Raw genomic sequence first — 19,693 nt, forward strand, 5'->3', positions numbered from 1 at the left:
GGCCAAAGTGATATTGCACCTACCTGGGCGCAGGGCTAAATCCCCCAGCATAGCCATATGGATCCGGGGAGTGGACTGGTGTGCCGCAAAGGAAAAACCCTTATTCGAAGCCCGGGGCTGCTCAACCGAATACAATAAAATCTGGGGCAAATGGTTCAATTAGCTGGTCTAATCGAACCAAAGTTCACTTATCTACACAAATGTGTTGTTTATGCATCGTGGATGTGCTCTCAACCATTTATTTGCCTAAAGTCACAGCTAACACCAGTGGTGGTGCTTAGTAGCATTATCCAAATGTCTTGTGCTGTTAATTTTGCTTTGTTTGAGCTTAAAGTCAATAAAGTTGATTGTCAAAAAAATGATGAACAGCATGGGTCAAACTTAGAAATAGGTTTCTTTTCTTTTTCAAAACGCTTTTATTAAACGTTTTTTTGTTGTCAAAATTGTATTTATTAGCAACAAATCAAAAAAATACAGGTCATGACACGAGTACTACCACAGAATGGACCAGCAAGTGAGGAATAGAAGAGCAAAAGGCACAGACCCAGACCCAGACGTAAGAAGGGCAGGCTTCACCAACCATAATGAATGCTAAAGTAGGGGTACAGTAGTGCGGAATATAAGGCGAAGCAGTCCTCGAAACGACGCCCTGGGCATCACCCATGGGCACAGCCTACAGTCCAATAGACCGGTGTCCGCAGTCTGTGCAGAGAATAAGAGTCCATTCAAGCCGCAGCCCCCGTGCCACGGAGTATCAAACTTGTTTTATAGAAAACCCAACTCCCACAAACCCTCCCCCTCCCACCCCCCAACCCCCATTGGGAAAAAGAGAGAGAGAACAGAGGGAAACACGAAAACAAAAGAGAGAGAGGAGAGTCGCAAGGAGGGAACACCGGAGATCCAGGGCCGGAGGCTAAAACCATCAAGGGTGGGGATCTGGGCATGGTCTCATCCAGGCGACGCCGTGCCCCCGAGTTGGACCACCAGGGAGATCTCACTAGGGGCGACTTCAGGAGGCTACAGTTGGAATAGCCGCAACCCCCTCACCTGGGGCGGGCAAACAGCCGCCGGCAGTCCCCGAGAGAGGAATGTCACCAGTGGGCCCCAGGTAAGTTCGAAAGCAGCATAGGCATCCCTAAAAATATCCGCCATTCTCTCCAGACTTAGAAGCCTCCAAAGGCGGGAGTGCCACTTCGAGGCCGTGGGGGCCGCCTGTTTCTTCCAGTTGGCAGCGATAGCCACCTTCGCCGCCCCCAAGCAAAGCCACATAATGGCCTTATCTGCTCTGGTCTGGTAGCGCAAGGAGGGGTCTCGGAGGCCCAACAGCGCGGTCTCAATAGAGGTGGGTATCGGGTAGCCCAACATAGTCTTAATTTGCGCCAGTATCTCTTCCCAGAAGGGGCGAATAGTCGGGCAGGTCCACCAGATGTGCTGAAAGTCCCCTAGTAACCCACATCCTCTCCAGCAGCGATCAGAGGTGCCCGGGAAGATGTGTCTCAGTTTAGCTGGGTAGAGGTACCAATCTACCATCACTTTAGTGTGTGCTTCCCTTAGTTCGATTGAGTGGTTGTGTTTCGTGATGTCGGACCATAGCGCCTCCCATTCGCGCTCCTCAATCGGCCTATTCGCCACCTCTTCCCACGTAGCCTTGAAGCGTGGTGTCGGCGAAACCACCGTGGCCAGGAGGTGACCGTATAGGAAAGAAATTGCCCCCTTCATGGTAGTGGTAGATCTTATGAATTTTTCAAACGGGGGTCTGGAGCCTATTGATCGCCATCTGCATGGCAGGCGACTGGAGCCAGTGACGTAATTGGAGATATCTATAGTGTTCAGTCCGCAGAAGGCTAAAGTCGGACTTACATTCAGAAAACGACAACACCCGCGAACCCCTAAGTAGATGCCCAACCATTAAGCAACCGCCCTCCGCCCAAGCAGTGAAAGGCCCCCTGATGATTGCCGGCGGGAAAGCCGCGTGCCCATGTATGGGGGTGTGAGGGAAGGGAAAGGTGGTCCACCGATCGTCCTGGGATAAAGTATCCCAGACTTCCAACGTCGTTCTGGTGGGCGTGCTAATGTATGTGTTATCTGGCCGATCTTGTTTAGGGCGCCAGACCAGATCCCAAATCGACCGCCCCGCAATCGACCTATCCATATGTAACCAATGTTTATCGGACTCTCTTTTGGACCACTCAACCAGCACACGTAGCTGCGCCGCCATATAGTAGAGGTGGAAGTCGGGAAGGCCCGCACCGCCAGCAGAGCGGGGCCTCCGTAACAGAGAGTGCGACAGGCGGGCTCTCCCCCCCTGCCAGACATAACGGGAACAGAGAGAGCGTATGGTCGAGAAGAAGGAAAGAGGGACCTCAATGGGGAGGGCCTGAAATAAGTGTAGCAGCTTCGGCAAGACCGTCATTTTGAGCGAATGAATGCGCCCCAGCCAAGAAATAAACAATGGTTTCCAGCGCGCCAGATCAGCCTTAATCTTATTAAACGTTTTTAAGTTGGAGCATTACAGACGGTATTCACATGTCATTCAGATTATAGATAAGGTTACTGCATACATAAGATAACTTTTAAACTGGCATGTTGTGAAGAAATGAAAATGCTAATGTGATGCTATGTCAAGTAATGCTTAAAAAGTAAGAAGAAGGGCGAACTGTCTGGCAATACGTGAGCGCTAGTAGATGTGTGATTGATTGTTTAGTGGCTATCTGTGCACCAGAGGGGACAACCTGAGTGTAAGGAGGTAAGGCCGATGTAACCGTGGGGTCTACATGGGAGAATGCAGAGGGATGTGGTGGTACTTGTCAACTGGAAGTAGGCACCGGTGGGCAAGTGACAGGGGAATGTCTATAAGGAGAAAAGGCATTAGCCATTAGCAGTTAATATAGTGGACGTTGGTTTCATGGGAGGTGAGTCGTCTTTAATAATGATATTCAAGTGGATCAATATAGTGTCCCATTCCATAGAGATGGGGTGTTTGCAGAGGCCTTTTGCCACTTCTCTACATATTGCCATGCTACCAGCTTTGGCCCAGTGAGCCCGGGCATGCCACCAAGATGCAGCCAGCGAGGGTAACGGCTCATGCCACTTTGGGGTTATAGTCTGTTTAGCTCGCAAGAGGGGGAGGTCAGTGAACCTAGATCCTGCCTTATTGATCTTAGTGCGCTTGTAGAAACCAAGGGCACCACCCTCCAAGTGTTAAGTCCATCACAGTGAGTGATGTCGGCTATGGTGGCCAGAACTGCTTGTCCGCAGTGCCTTAGGGGCAGACAGGACCAGAGGACATGTTGGAGGTCCGCATTATCAGATTGGCAGCGGGTGCAGCAGAGTTGAGCCTCTGAAAAGATCTGGTTTAATTTGGTAGGTGTAAGGAATCCTCTTTTGTAGAATAGAAAACAACGTGAAAATTGTTATTGGGAATAATTGGTTTATTTACACGAAGTAGTTGTAAAGGGCAAACCTAACTAAAAAGAAATGAAGCGTTCAGTTCTTAAGTGGATGCCCGGTGAAGGGATCACTCTTTAAAGAATGCCTGGTGCTTAAAGTAAAGGAGATGTCACTTCTTATTGACAACCTCTTAAGTATGTCTTGGGGCATGAGCTCTGGACTCATGAATTATTGTGTTTTTTGTTTTCTCTCCTCTCTTCTTTTACTCTATGGTATTTTCTCTTGTTGCTTCATTTGCCTCTCTGGTTATTGTATGCTTTGGGCAATTTGCTTTTATTCATGGTATGTGTGACAGCAGAAAGCATAAATAAACAAATATACTTTAGGCCTAATTTGTTTTCTAATAAGATAACATGGGCACTTTTATGATGTCCACTTGGTCATTGTACATGCTGCAGAGATATTTGCAACCTAAATAATCTTGCCAGGCTCAAGTATACTTGTACCTATAGGAGATTGGTAAAATATGTGCAAAAATACATTTGTTATTGAGTATTAAGCAATACATATTACTACAGCTGAATAAAAAACACTGGCATGGTTGTCAGGGTGCTTTTTTTTCTATAATGATGGGAAATTGTAAATGGAGCAGACCCTTAAACTGTGGCCAATTTGCTGTTCTTTTCTTTTGTTTTTAAGGTTCGGGTTGACAGCGGCATTCAAGAAGGAAGTGACATCAGCATTTACTATGACCCCATGATCTCAAAAGTTAGTTTTTTAAATTTCCCCCTTCATTTCCGGTTATGTGTTTAATTCTTATGTCTTAAAAAAACAGAATGATACATGTTGACTTATTTTGTTAAAGTAGAAGTGCTTTTAACAGGTTTGTTGTGACATGAAACTTCATTAGTGGGAACCTTTCCATCTATTTATTCTACTAATTTTTAAAAATACAATTTGTTACTAGGTTTTTATATGATTATAATAACGCGGTTTCATCGATGCATGACCAAACAACGCGCCTTTTAATTTTTAGGTAAAAAAAATTGACATCTTCGCCTTTTTGTTCAAATATATTACACTTTAGATCATACTCTCATATCACCACACTGAACAGAGTGGAACTTCTGTTATCATCTAGTGAAATAATATGGGATTCTAATTCTTCCCCATACCTCCACAGTCCTTTACGTCTGGCAGATAATCATTACAAGGATATCTGGAATGACCAAGGGATATTGCAAAACTTTATAAACCGATATTGTGGGTATTTTTTCTTTAGGTTTACACTGATGGGGTATGTCTTTTTGTATGGCACGTGTTCACACTAGCCATAATATTGGGCATTGCACTTTTTTTTTCTTCTCTTCTTTTTTTTAATAAACAACTTTTTTCTTTGTCCTACAGCAAGCATGCTCGACAATTGCGTGATTAGGATTGCCTGCATGGTTGTCAAAGGATAAGTCTTTAATTATTTTGTCTCCAGTTATTCCTAATATGAACATCTAGAATAGAAAACATACCATCGCCCCTTTCAGATTCTCTACCCTCACTCTGTAACATTGGGAGATTAGGGTAGCTCTATCTGGTTTGAATCAGATCTCCTTCAATCCTGTATTCTCACCCAAGCAGGTCAGACCTTCGATGATTTTTTGTTGTCTCTGCAGTCCCATCCATACAGAAGTTTATACATCATTTGTCAATGCTAAATAATATTGACATCCTTAATAGTTGGATCTAAACATCTGCCCATTTTTATTTTGTTCTCTTCTTGCAGGATATTTTTTTCCCAATTTGTTGTCTTTACTTTGTATGTGTCCAATATCCGGCTTCTCGGTCATTGCAAGGTTTGTATCACATTTTCGGCTGTGGTTATTAGCCTTGATAGCTGTTTCTCTATCTGTGGTTTCAAATCCAGTGCTTGATGCCTCAGTTAGAAATATAGAATGCAATCACGCACCAATTACTGTTCCTACTTCACATTTCTGATGCATGCATCTACCCGCAGATTCCACACCTTTTGAATATCCCAGGTTCAAGACTGGGTCCAGAAACGTTTCTCCAATAGCTCTCCTACACTGGCATGGGGCACCGGTTCCAAGTCTGCTCCGCACACAGTGCCTTGTGATGTCGCTAGAGCCATAAAGTTCCTCCGTCGACGTGCTGACGTCTGTTCCTTTTTTTCTGTGCCATTGATGCATTCCAGGATAACTCTCCTCAGAGTAAATGGGAATCGTTCATTTGAGAATTCTGATTGTTCTCTGATAGAGACATCTAGCCGCAGATTCCTTAACTTAGAATATCCCCAGGCGTCAGACTGGATCTGGAATTTTTTTGCCGCAGCACCTCTGCGCGCTGGGGGACGGGTCCGCATGGCTCCGGCCCTGACGTCGTCCGCGGACATGACATCAGCGGACCCATATAAGTCCCTCCCGGCGTGCTGACGTCAGTTTCCTTCTTTTCTGCGTCCCGAAGCTGATCCAGGAGTAAGCAGTTCCTTTCACCTGGCCTGTTTCCTAGGCCTTCTGGATGCCTTCGGGCATTGGGGAACAGTGTGTAATGCCTTCGGGTTTTAAGGCATGCGAGACGTGCGCGCGGCAGATGCCGGCGACAGATCCGCACGTGATCTGCATGTGGTGCTTAGGATCGCACCACGACTCCGAGGAGTGCGACACCTGCCAACAAATGAGGCCTAAGTCCCTTCGGGAGCGCTGGATGAAACTATTGGCTGCCTGGATGTCCCGCTCGGCGCCCCCACGCCGCTCTCCCTCTCAGGCTGTTTGAGTCCGGTCACGAAGTCGTTCTCGCGGACTTCGTTCGCCTCACGCAGGTAAGCCGAAGCACAAGTCATGGAGGTCGTCGGCCTCACTTCACCGTGACAGCGGGGCTCACAGCTCCTGGCCCTTGCCGGACGCTGACCCCCAGGAGTCGACCCCCCTTATACCCACCCTTTCCGGGTGATGGGGCGACTCCGACCCAGATGGAAGCCTATTTTAAGGCTCTGCACTCCATTTTTGGGTCACCTCCTCTCACTGGCGTGCCTTCGAGCCCCACAGTGAAGGTAGGGACTCAGGTCGGGACTCCGCCGGCGGGTTTACCTCGGCTCCGACCGAGTGCCCTGACTCCGACTCCGGAGTTGCCGCAACATCGGGACACGGCCCGGAGGGGCATCTCACGACGTCTAGTCCTGCCGTCGCACAGCCTTACAAGGCTCCCTGCGGCGTCGCTGGAGGTGGCTGCGGCGCGGTGCACGACACCACTTCGGCGCACTCTCTCCCCTCAGGTTTCCACCTCGGGGGATGTTGAGTCGATGCCGGCCCGACTCCGGCCGGTCGAGGCCTCTTCGGAGGTCGCCGGCGCCGGCTCGACTCGGATGATCAAGATTCCTTTTCGGAGCTCGCCGACGTCGGGTCGACTTGGATGGTCGAGGTCTTTTTGGAGGTCGCCGACGCTTGCTCCACTCCGCCAGTCGAGGCCTTTTCGGAGGTAGCCGACGCCGGCTCGATGTCGCCTCAACGCCGTTCAACGCTGGTACTATCTCTGGCTTTATTGGTGGAGGAGGTGGTCCCCGTAGATTCCCCACCCCCTGAGTCATTTCAACGCTCTCCAGAGCGGGCGCCAGTGGGACATTGGCCTACTTATCCTTTTGCTGAGCCTCTGTCAGGTGGCCGGATTAGCTTGTGTCCGTCACCTACTGATGACTTGCTGTCACCATCTCGCAGGGCCATGAAGGCTAGTGGGACGTTTGTCAGGGCTGTTTGCAGGGCTGCAGACATTTTGAGAATGCAGCCGCCCTCAGTCCCTAGACCTTCGGACCCTTTGCTGGATCTTCTCCACCAGGGCGCAGGGGGCATGGAACACTTGTTGTCATTTGCAGAGTCATTATTTGACATCCGTCTCAGGACGTGGGTGAGGCCCTCTTCGGGGGACCCCGTGGATCGTGCTGTGGCACATCGCCATCGCACGGCTCCTGATGACCCCGCCTATTTGACCCTCCATCCTGGGGCTGGAGGACTTGTGCTTCAGGCAGCTCTTTCTACTACTCCTCTTCCGTTGCATCCTCCCACTCAGGAGTCTCGGTGGTTGGAGTCATGTGGCTGCGATGTGTTTGCATCCGCCTGCTCGGGACTCTGGTCCCTAAACACGTTGTGTGTGTTTGCTCGGGCTACATTTGCCCTTTGGGACTCTGTCGAGCAGCTCCCCCCCTCCTTGCCGGAGAGCTCTCGTGCCAATCTGGCCCGCCTCATCCGTGATGGCCATGATATGGCACAATTTTCGATTTGGTCTACCATGGATACTACTGACTCTGTGGGTCATGCTATGGCCAGTTCGGTTTTCTTGCGCCGCAATGCGTGGTTGCGCAATGGCGTTATCCCAGAGCATGTTCTGGAGCGGCTGAGAAATCTACCATTGATGGGGTCACTCTTTTTGACGCCCATGCTGATTCATCGGTCAAACGCCTCCTGTCTATGTTTGATTGTCTTCCCAGGTTTTAATCATCGTGGAGGATTTTTTGTTTCGTGACAGTGCCGTCTCGCTCTTTTCTGTTACCCGTTGTGGGTTACAGATGTTCTGGGTTGTGTGGCTGTTCAGCCGTGTTATTTCTCTACTGGTACAGCTGGTGAAGCTGTGTTTACATTTCTTTTTGAGTCTTTGCCTACGAGCTTGTCTCAAGAGGGACCCTCCTTTTGTAGGGTTTTGCCTTACCCTATGTGGGGTATTTTGTTGGCTGTTCTATTGCTACTCCTCCTTACACAAGAACTTTTAATGCAAGTTGACTCTTCCTACTGTTGTAGGATATCTCCTCTGGTGAGATCCATGGGGTTGGTTTCTCTCCGGGGGTTACAATGGGTTGTCTACGGTTGGTCCGTAATACATCCCTGCCTCCGTAGGGGCGTCCTTCCCTGCTGTTTCATTGGGATTTTGTTATGCCTGTTCTTTCCTGGCGTGTTCTTGCAGCATTTCTGTGCCCGCCTTGCTTGTCTACAGGTGGACATGCGTCCATGGGGGGCAGGTTCCTCTGTTCCGTAACGGAACAGTCTCTTCTGTATTCTGTGAATGCTTGCCGCATTGGTGCATAAAGGGTTGTACTCAACGTCTTTTCTTGTGGCTCAAGCACTGTCGAGGTTCTTGCCTAAGGCAAGGGGAGTTTCTGCCAGCTCTGTCTCGGCTGTGTGTTAGCTCCTACCCCACTTCCCTAGCAGGGTCTCCGGTCCCTTGCTTCTTGCAGGACAGGGGGTCCGGTTTGTCCTTTCCTGCCCTGTGCATATTTCTTAGTGCTTCAAGGAGTGGCTCTTGTCTAGGACTTTCTGTCACCAGATCTGTGCTCTACCCCAGCGGTTTCTCCGGGTGTGGTTTCTTCTTTACATTTGTAGTACTAGTGATGGGCTCCCCACCTTCTGTTTTTCTGGGTGTGAGTTCTTACTCCCATTCTGGCACAGTTGCTTCTTTAGGTAGCATTGCTGTGCATGTATTCTTCTCTCCATTCTCCTTGTTGGTAGATGGTGTCGGTCTATGGTGGTTTTTGCTTTTTGGCTACAGGCTTCTATCTGTGCCTTCTCTCAATACGTTACTGGCAGTATCATGGTCTATGTTCCCGCCTGCCTCACAGGAGACCAGGGTTCTTCCCCCTCGGGGAACTGTTTTTTATTCTGCCTTCTGTGCCTGGTATGCCGCACACCGGTACAGTTGTACCAATTGAGCGACTCCCCTGTTTAGAGTTTCGTCACTTCACGTATGTGTGGCAACATTCTTGTCTCTTTGTGTATATATCGTAGGTTCTACATGCCACAGGAGTACTCGCATACTAGATTCTTGTTGCCCTAGTATCAGGCTCTCTTGCTCACTCTCTCCTTCAGGATACAGTCCTCTATGTGTTCCTGGCTTTCCAGGTTATCCCCTCACAGTGGTACCTTTTGGTACGTTTGGCTGCATGCCTACCTGCTGATCTTTTGCTCAATGGTGGCTCTTCTGTCTCTGTTGGCGCTAGACTCTGGGTTCGGCCCCGCCATTGTTGTCACATGTCCTAGGGGGTACACATTTCATGTGTGTTTTTTCTTGCACACACAGGCCTCCTGTTGCGGCTCCTGTTCTTGGCCGGACAGCCTTCGGACTGTCCCCTGTTTAATTTTGGCATCCACTGTGGTGTAGGTTCAGGCGGTATGCTCCACCGTTGTCATGTTGTTTTACCCCTTTGGGGCTTCGTTCCTCATGGATCATAGGGACCAGTGCTGGGATCCTTCTTTGAAGGAGTCGCTGCATTGTTTCTTACGTTGGCACTGATTTTTCTAGTTCTGTATTTCCTTTGGTCTGTGTCTGGGCGAGAGAGGTCTCACACCGTCACTCGGATTTTGGTGTCTTTGCCGTCCCTTGTTCATGCCCCTTACGGAGTTTCCTGGGTCTAATGTCAGTTGCCCTGGCATTGTGGTTCCCACTGTGTTTCGTCTGTCTTTTTACGAATATGTTCTCCTGGAACTTGGTGGTTGTTTCGCAGACCCTCCTCCTAAGAGGTATGGCTTTGGTATCTATTCTAAGTTAAGGAATCTGCGGCTAGATGTCTCTATCAGATGTACGAGTTACTTACCTTCGGTAACGATGTATCTGGTAGAGACAGTCTAGCTGCAGATTCCTTAACGCCCACCCATCCTCCCCGTTTTTCGAGGACCTTTTCAGGTTGGGTTTTATGCACTCGCCTCCCTCTGGGTGGCTTTGTCTTCTTGCGGGGTGACATCTTTCATCCTCCCTCTTGAGAGAATGATTCATTCTGTTTTACTTGTTCTACTCCTCCCATTCTTGTGATGGGTTGGACGGTTCATGTATCCTCTTACATTCCTACACCCTGGTTCTTCCAGTGTGGGGCATTCTAATGTTCTTCTTCCCTCCCTCCCACCTTCTCCATTGTTTTGGGGTCTCTTGTCTTTGACTCTACTATAGTCAATTGGTTTTGGGGTCTCTTTGACTGTGCCTCAGTCCAATAGTTCTCTTACAGGGGATATGGCATGCCTAGTGTTGCCGACTCTTGGTGGATCGTCTTTAATATTGTCGTTCAGGTCTTTGTTGCCTGCAAGATTAGATCTGTTTTTGCAGGCTTTCTGTCGTCTGCCTTGGCATTCTTTTCATGTATCGTTTGCCTCGAGGGAGGGTATTGCCTTTGCTTTTGCGGGGCAACTTTTCAGAGCACTACTCTGCTCTTCACTTGTTTTCAGTATACAGTGCTTGTCACTGTCCCTTATGATAATGTTTCTCACCATTCGATTCTTTTGTTTCACTAATTTTTATAATTTTTCACACACGGTTCCCATACTCCCACAGTTTTTTGTGGTGGCTCCGCATTGTGGCACGGAAAAGTTTCTCCAAAGAAAATTGACGTCAGCGCGCCGGGAGGGACTTGTATGGCTCCGCTGACGTCATGTCCGCGGACTACGTCAGGGCGGAGCCATGCGGCACGGTCCCCCGGCGCGCAGAGGTGCTGCTGCAAAAACTTTCCGGATCCAGTCTGACGCCTGGGGATATTCTAAGTTAAGGAGTCTGCGGCTAGACTGTGTTTCTACCAGATACATCATTACCGAAGGTAAGTAACTCGTACTTTAGGTACAGTTCTCATCGTAATGTCCCAACCTGAAGCGATTCGGATTCAAACCATGCATAGACTGTGAAGGGCAAATGTCAATTACTGACACTCACGAAATATGCCTCTGATACCTGCGTTCGCACCATGATGTCGACAAATGGAAATCCTGTCAAAAAATGCACCCCAATGCTCTGAAAGAAAGGAAATCCAAAATGTTCATGGCCAGAGATTAGGAAGAAAAGCGGAATTGTAGAAAGTTGCGTCTGAGATCACGAGATCTCCATCTCTTCCATTCTAAAAATCATCCCAGAGAAAAGATAAAAAGAAGAAAAGGCATAGATCAAGATAAAATCACAGCTAGAACGGTTATGATTCATGAGTACAGCACACTGTATAATTCCCGCAGTATATGGTGCTCACTCTTAGGGCCAACCATCTAGAATGCCTCAATAATTAGACAAATCACAACAAGCTGAAGAAGCACCTTGACTTGACTATGAGTCTGTAGAAAACATTTTACACTGGGCCTAGTATCCCACAACAGGATCAACATACACAGTATCAAAAAACTATAATTGATTTTTCAGTCCAAAAAGCTTACCAGGACACATGTATTCATCTTTTATGTGTGTACTAAGGAAAAATTAGTACACCTGCCCAATACTTTTGAGTTTTTTTCACATGTTGTGACTTGCATCGCACAATAATTTTGAAAGTGCTTCCATACTCTGGCAACCTGATGGCAAAAAATTGGTGCAGTGACTATACCAATATCAGTAATATATACCGAACGGGAAATAACTCTGCATTTAATTCTACTCTTATGGGTTTGGGATAAGTCATACTTTTTTGTGCCCTGAAGAAGTCTCTATGTTTTGGGATGAAACTCTGCTGTGTCCTTGTTCCTTATTGAAAATGGAAGTAAAGAAATAAAAGATGAATACCAAGAATACATGTGTCTTGATTTGCTTTTTGGACTGAGCAATCAATGATAGTTTTTTTTTTTAACTGTTTGGGGCTAATTAGGATGTCGGGTGGACTTCAGTCCGCCCGCCACCCTAACGGTGCTGGGACCGGTCACCAGCAGTGTGGGGGTCCCGCACCGCCAATTAGGATGCGACCGCCACCCTGGCGGTCGCATTCCGCATCTTTAACATCGCGGCAGGTGCTGCTGTAAGCAGCACCCACCCCAATGCCAAAGAGGCATGCCGTGCATTGCCATGCACAACGTGACAGGCACCGCTCGGTGCCTGCCACCTTGTTGCATGGCAATGAAGGGGGTAGTGCAGCCCCCCACCACCCCTGGGGGCCCGCAATGGGCCCCCAAAGCAATTCCCGCCAGTCTTTCCATGGCGGCATCGCCGCCATGGAAAGGCCTTGTCAACTCGTCAACATAATGTGGTTGGCGGCGCCTGGAAAGCACTGCCACCATGTTATGCCCCAGCTCTGCCCGGCCGGCAATCGTAACGATTGCCGACCAGCGGAAAAGCGGCAGACGGACTTTCCGTCCGCCGCGGTACCCCCCGCCATGATAATATGGCGGGGGGTAAATCATGTTGTGATGGCGGGTGGATGACCCCCTTTATGTTGATCCTGTTGTGGTATATTAGGACCAGTTTAAAATGTTTTTTACAAACTGCATAGTCAAGCCAAGGTGCTTCTTCTGCTTGTTGTGATGGATCAAGACAAAGACCTTCAAAAATAGGTCACCTTCCCTGAGACCAGCAACCCCACCTTGTTCTGATTTAGACGTCAAACACCTTATGCAAGATGAAAATTTGCCAGCGTCGACCCAACGTCAGCGGCGCCAAAGTAACCGATGCCAGCTTCGGATCCATTTCCGCCTGTGGTGCCATCCCCAAGGTCCCAGTAAGGAACACAGTACCCTCATTTTCTGGCTCCAAGGACAGATCCTTCAAATTTCCTGAACACCATTTTCTGTATATATTAGTCGGACACTGATTACCACTGGTACGCCACTTGGCCCCATAGGTCTTCTATCCTATAACACAGGATGAATGCCGACACCATTAGTCAACTCCATTCATCCTTTCTACACGTTGCCACAAGTAACTTGGGCAAATCCTTTACCGGCTTCTGAATCTACAGGATTGGCACCAAGAATGAGATCCTTACGTCTTTTGGCACCCAGTACTACGCCATCATCCCTGGAATTTAACCTCACCGGCACCACCTCAATCCACACCATTGGCGTCACAATCAACCTTATCAGCGCCACAAGAGACATCATCGGCTCCGCTGCCTTGAATACCATGGCTACTCCGATGTCTCCTCCACTTCAACCTTTCCCTTTGCCTGCCTCAAGATCTCATTCATATATGCTGCCTATGAGGCTTCAAGCACAGAGGCTTCTAGAGAAGAAAGATTTGTGATGGGTGACTTTGACCCTGAAGGTGATCCAGATGATGGGGACGATGTTGAGTATGACCAACCATTCCTCAACTACACTTACGAGAACCTGAAAGATGCAAGTGGCTGAGATACATCTCCAGAATGCGAGCTCCTATCTCCCTCAGGAGTTCCTCCTCTATAAGTCACCTCTTAGCAGTCTGTAGTAAGGAAAGCTGCTGAAATGTTGGACTTAAATCTGCTGACAGCAGAACTAAAACCTAATATTTATTATCTTTCATTCCTTTTTGCATTCATCTGAGCCTCTTCTACCCTTCAATGAGGCACTCATTCAACCTATACTGATAATTTGGGGCAAACCAACTACCTCTACTGTGGCCTCTAGATCAGTTACAAGAAGATACAAAGCAGCACCGAGAGATCCCACATTTCTATCAGCTCCCCCTTCTCCCGTAAGCTTAGTGGTTCAGGCCTTATGATCAGCCGAATCGACTCAGGATCATTTCCTTCAACCCCATTAGATCGAGAATCTAAAAAGATGGAGCATATTGCAAAAAAGTTTTCTTAGAAGGTAGTATGGCACTAAAATCTCTCAATGCCAATTACTTGCTAAGCAGAACTTGTAATGCTCTACTGGATCCTTCCCTGGAGATCTTAGGCTGGACTTTTCAGAGTTAGTAGCAGATGGCCAAGCAGCAGCCAAATAAGTAATCCAGTCAGGCCTGGACCCGACTGATTCAGTAGGCGGGGCTATGAATTCTTCAGTATCCTTTTGTCGTCATGCTTGGCTCAAGAATTCGTGTTTCTCACAGGACGTCCAAATAACAGTTAATGGACCTACTATTTGATAATTACTGTTTTTTTGCAACAAAGGCTGACTCTGCTCTTGAATGATTTATGGATAGCCAGTCAACAGCTAGATCTGTGGGTTTTCAAATTCAATTAAGAGACTACAGACGATACAAAAAATAAAATTAGAGGCTTTAGCCTCTACGTTCCAGTTCGGCTTTTCTTGCCACTCCCCTAAAAGTCCGAAGATCTAGGTGGGGTGGGCGGTCGTTCTCTCTAAACGCTTTCAACCTATGGAACACCCTACCCCCCATTCTTCGGGGAGAACCTGATCTGCTGGCATTTCGGAAATTGCTTAAGACCCACCTTTTCCTCTCAGCACTCTAACGTGAGTCCCCCTCGCTCTCATCTCTCCGCTCCGCAAAGCGCCAGGAGGCCTCAGGGTAGCTAAGCGCTATATAAATATAATTTCATTCATTCATTCATTTTCCTTTAGGCGCAGACAGCAGTACAGCCTGCAATAGTCAATCCTCATTACAGGCAGCAAAGGGGACGGAAGCGAGCTATTCTTCTTCCCCCATCCCCATTCTCCTCCTCATCTTCCACTTTCCCAGCCACAACGGGGAAGCAGCCATAGTTCTGTATACCAGCTCATTCTCCACCTGTTGGATGACGGGTATCCCACTTTGATCAAAAACGGAACGTCAGACGTTTGGGTCTTTCAAATTGTAGAAAGGGGCGACTCTCTACCCTTCCAACCACAGCTCGATCCCTTACCCTTCCGAATAGACTCTCTACCGCTCGAAAACTTTCAAATACTCCAACAGGAAATTCATTCCCTTCTACTCCAGGGTACAGTGTAATTGGTTCCAGAGCAGGAAAAGGGACAGGAAAGGTAGTCTAGATATTTTCTGATCCCTAAAAAGAATGCCTCACTTCGACCGATCCTATGCCTCAGGATTTTAAACTGGTGTCTCAAAAAAAATACCCAGAACAGCTGTAAAATAAAATGGTAATAAAGTTTATTTATTATCATTTTCTTTTTTAGCAACCTGTCCTCAACGCAGTGTCAGGACGGTGCCGGTCAATTGCTGCTGAGTGGGAGAAGCAGGGAGCTGTGCACTTATGTTTAAAGTGCGCATGTCCCTTTGGCCGGACCGGGTTCAAGCCTTGCGACTCCTGTTAAAAGCTGATGTCTGTGACTGATCTTGATTCACCAAAAGGAAACAGTTCCTTTCTTAAGGCCTAGGTCATAAGGATCACTAACTGCCTGCAATTTTGTGGTCTCGGGGGGAGATCTGTATTTCAGATCTTAATGCCCTCACACACCTGTTAGGGGGGTCATGCTTCATCATTGGGCGCTCCTCGTCGGACCGGCGCTGCAATGTCCAACCGGCCTGGTGGCATCTTTAGCGGAGATCTTCTGATCTGAGAACGCCGTATGTGAAGGGTGTGTGTGAGTGAAGGAAGTCAATGGCTCCTAATTTGTGTAGAAAGGTGATTAAAATTGACCCTGGCCCTGTTGATCCTTTAATAGGGGTGTCGGGGCTGGGACTAAGTAAAACCAGTGGGGCTACTGCAATGAGTCAAGGTATCTGGGTAGCCTATCGTTGACTGTGGTCAACATGTTTCGTGTCTTCACTGCTCCGAGATAGAGCGACACTTCTTTAGGACCGGAGGTAGATCTAAATATATAGCGACCTCTGTTGGTCAGTTAAGGGATGGGATCTACCCCAAAATTAGCACAAGTTCCTAATTCAGGGTTCTTGTAGAGAGACTCCACCTCAGGGTTCTTGTAGAGAGACTCCACCTCAGAAAAGTAGGACCGGAGGCCTCATAGGTGAAGGAAAGACGACCCGACCACTGGAATGGGCCCACCTAGTATGGGTGCGGGCTCGCCTCTGTAACAACGAGTCTTGTCCTCACCTGCATGTTACCGCAACTGCGGTCTGCCCGAGTACTTAAACCTGGAAGAAGCGCTGAAGTCCCGCGAGATTTCCCGTGGGGGCGCCATCTTGTCCCGGGACGTAAAGCCTGACTCCATGAAGAAAGACTCCATACTGAGTCTAAGTAGTGGACAAAAAGGGCCGTGCCCCCCACCAGCACTGTCCCCATCCTCACCCCTGAGATGGACCGGAGCCGGACCGATGTTGGTTGACTTCAGATCCGACGGTGATGGGTACTTTTGGTTCCCTGTTCATCCTTGATGTTCTCCCCAGCCCCCCCCCCCCCCCAGATGGTGGTGATGAGGACTTGGAGGGGTCGCTGGACCCTTTAGTAGACCAGCTAGAAGAACTGGAGAGAGGACCTGGGTGACACCTCTGGTATGGACACTTCTCCAGACCTTGGCATGCTTTCTACCCCTACCGTTGCTACGGAGGAGGGAGCGTCCTACGCTGTGGTGGTGCGAAGGGCGGCTTAGGCCTTGGGCCTGGAGCTCCCTTCAGTGGCAGTTAGGACTAACCTCCTGACAGAGGTACTTCACCCTGCGGCAACCTCCTCTGAACCCCTTCTGCCCTTCAATTAGGCCCTCTCATCGTCCTCCTGGGCACCTGGTACAAGCCCAGCACAGGGGCTCCTGTGGAAAGAATGATTGCCCGCCGCCATCGCCCAGCTCCAGACAACCCAGTTTTCCTCACCCAACACCCTTTCCCGTGACAGCTTGGTGGTCCAAGCCTCTTCTTCAAAGGGCGCATTCCCTTCTGCTCCCCCAGATAGGGAATCCAAGAAGCTGGATCACCTTGGGAACTGAATGTTCTGTTCCTCCAGCTTGGCACTGCAGTCTGTGAATACCGCGTGCCTCTTGGGCCGATACCCCCATACCCTCTGGGATACCGTCGCGCAGGTGCTGCCTTAGTGCCCGCAGGAGGCCCGGGCTGTTCTCTTCCAGGCAGTGGCAGATGGGAGAGATGTAGCCAAATTCACAATTAGGTGTTGACTGGATACCACCGACTCACTAGGCAGAACGATTGCCAAGTCGGTAGCCCTTAGGCGCTACACCTGGTTGAGTACATCTGGCTTTTCGGGGGATGTCCAGTCAACTTGGCTGGACATGCCCTTTGATGGCTGTCGTCTTTTTGATCACAAAGCAGACTCAACGATGGAGCGCTTTAAATAAGTCTCAGGCTACGGCCAGATCCTTGGGCCTCACTTTACCTTCCCGTCCACTCCAGTCTGCTTTTCGCCCCTATCGTGGCTACAGAAGGGATGCCCAGCGACGTCCGGCCTAGTCTAGCCACTTGTTCATGCAAGCTGCCCAGTCTCTGCGTGGCCGTGGATGTGGGACCCAGGGACCTCGCATCTCTGGCAGCCAGCAAAGGGCCAGTCCACCCTTTCTCTCCCTGCTGCAGCCTCCAAACCCACCTACTCCGACGTTTCAGGCCCATCAACGGCCAGTGGGCAGCAGGATTCGCCATCACCTCCCCCACTGGCAATCCATCATGTCGGACATGTGGGTTTTACAAATAGTCCGTAGGGGCTGCTCCCTCCCCTTCGAGACTACTGATCCCTCCATGCCACTGTCTTTCGATTACATGTCTGAGGATCATTTGGCACTTTTCCACCAGAAAGTCTCAGCTCCTTTGGCCAAGGGAGATATCGAGAGGGTCCCTGGATCAGAAGTAGGTCGTGGTTGGTATTCCCGCTACTTTCTGGTGCCTAAGAATGACAAAGGCCTGCTTCCTATTCTAGACCTCAGGGTCCTCAGCCGCTTCCTCCGGAAGGTGAAGTTCAAAATCTTCATGTTGGCTCTGGTCCTGTCTGCCCTCAACCCTGGGGACTGGATGGTGGCATTGCACTTAAAGGACGCCTATTTCCATATCCCCGTCCTGCCAGCCCACAGACGCTATTTACGGTTCACGGTAGGCCACAAGCATTATCAGCTCCCCGTGCTCCCCTAAGCCTTACCAGTGTCCCTTGAGTGTTCACGAAACTGATGGTGGTGGTTGCAGCTCTTCTGCGCAGGTCAGGGGTTCCAGTATTTTCCTATCTCGACGACTGGCTGTTGAAGGCGGACTCCCCCCAAGCTGTCGTCTTCCACCTCCAGACTACAGGAGACCTCCTGCACTCCTTCACTTTCAACTTGCCGAAGTCACACCTGACTCCCTCTGAGACACTCCCTTTCATCTGAGCTGTTCTGGACACAGTGTAGTTTTGGGCCTCTCCTCCGGAGCAGCGAGTCCAGAATATTCAGGCTATGATACTGATGTTTCAGCCTCTATCCTAGATTTCTGTGAGAATGACTCTGAGGCTGCTGGGCCTCATGGCCTCATTAGGGAAGAGGTTGTGGTCCATCGGCTAGACTGCCGACTTTGGTGCTGGAAACCAGGGCTCGAGCCTCCAGGTCGCGTCCACATCCTGTGATTCTGGGCAAATCACTTAATCCCCCGTGCCTGAACGTGTACTGTAAATACGGTGCTCATGTAATGCGCTCCAATACCTTCGGGTCGAGTTCGCGCTATATAAATATGCACACACAAAAAAATTCTGCTGGTGAATCTTGCCAGATGGCATATGCGGGCTCTGCATGCAGTGGAACCTGAAGTTCTAGTGTGCGTGCCTGAATGTGTAATGTAAATACAGTGCTCATGTAAAGCGCTCCAATACCTTCGGGTCGAGTTCGCGCTATATAAATATGCACAAAAATAAAAAATCTGCTGGTGAATCTTGCCAGATGGCATATGCGAGCTCTGCATGCAGTGGGACCTGAAGTTCTAGTGGGCGCAGCATAAGGGGAATCCTTACCACTGCGTCCAGATCTCGGAGGGAGCTGCACAACAACTTCATTGGTGGTCAACGAACTCGGCTTGGGTCAGAGCAGATCCCTCTCCCTTCCCCAACCAGACCAACCAGTTGGAACTGATGCGCCTCTCCTGGGTTGGGGCGGCCACGCAGGAGAGGCTCAGATCAGAGGTGTCTGGTCACCGGCAGAGTCCGGACTCCATATCAACCTGTTGGAGCTCTGGATGATCTGCCTGGCACTGAAAGCATTCCTTCCCTCCCTCGATTGGAAAGTGGTGCAGGTGTTCACGGACAACACCACTGCCATGTGGTACTACAACAAACAAGGCGGGTGGGGTCTTGGACCCTATGTCAAGACCCCACCCGCCTTGTCTAGACATGGCTGGAACATCGGGACATGACCCTGGTGGTTCAACACCTGACAGGTTCTCTGAATGCCAGGGCGGATGAACTCAGCCATCGGTGCATGGAGTCTTCATTCGAAGGTGGTGCAAGGTCTGTTTCAGAGGTGGGAAGAGCCTTGGATAGATCTGTTTTCCACTGAAGAGAACCCGCAATGTCAGCAGTTCTGCGCGTTGGAGTTTCCAAGGCGGCACTCGCTCAGCAATGCTTTTTGTCGCGAGTGGAACTGCGGCCCCCATTCCGTCTGTACCACTTCTGCCAGAGTGCTAAAGAAGATCAAACGCAACCGGGCCCAAGTCATTCTTGTGACTCCGGACTGGGCATGAAGAGTCTGGTACCCCGAGCTCCTGTGCATGGCCATCGATCCTCCAATCAGACTGCCCCTTCGGGGGGATTTGTTGTCGCAACAGGGGACGGTCCTTCTCCTGTCCA

General features: G+C 49.5%; 1 protein-coding gene across 1 annotated transcript in view; it reads left to right on the top strand.

The window, feature by feature from the left end:
• The window catches only part of PCCA (propionyl-CoA carboxylase subunit alpha), a 2,516,110-nt gene that overhangs the window by 1,218,833 nt on the left and 1,277,584 nt on the right, over positions 1 to 19,693 (top strand). Inside the window, exon 15 of the mRNA XM_085622263.1 lies at positions 4,090 to 4,158. Within this exon, the coding sequence (XP_085478389.1) occupies positions 4,090 to 4,158 (69 nt within the window). The remainder of the gene's footprint in view (positions 1 to 4,089; positions 4,159 to 19,693) is intronic.

The sequence above is a fragment of the Triturus cristatus genome, chromosome 8 (assembly GCF_964204655.1).
Source record: "Triturus cristatus chromosome 8, aTriCri1.1, whole genome shotgun sequence".
NCBI lineage: Eukaryota > Metazoa > Chordata > Amphibia > Caudata > Salamandridae > Triturus > Triturus cristatus.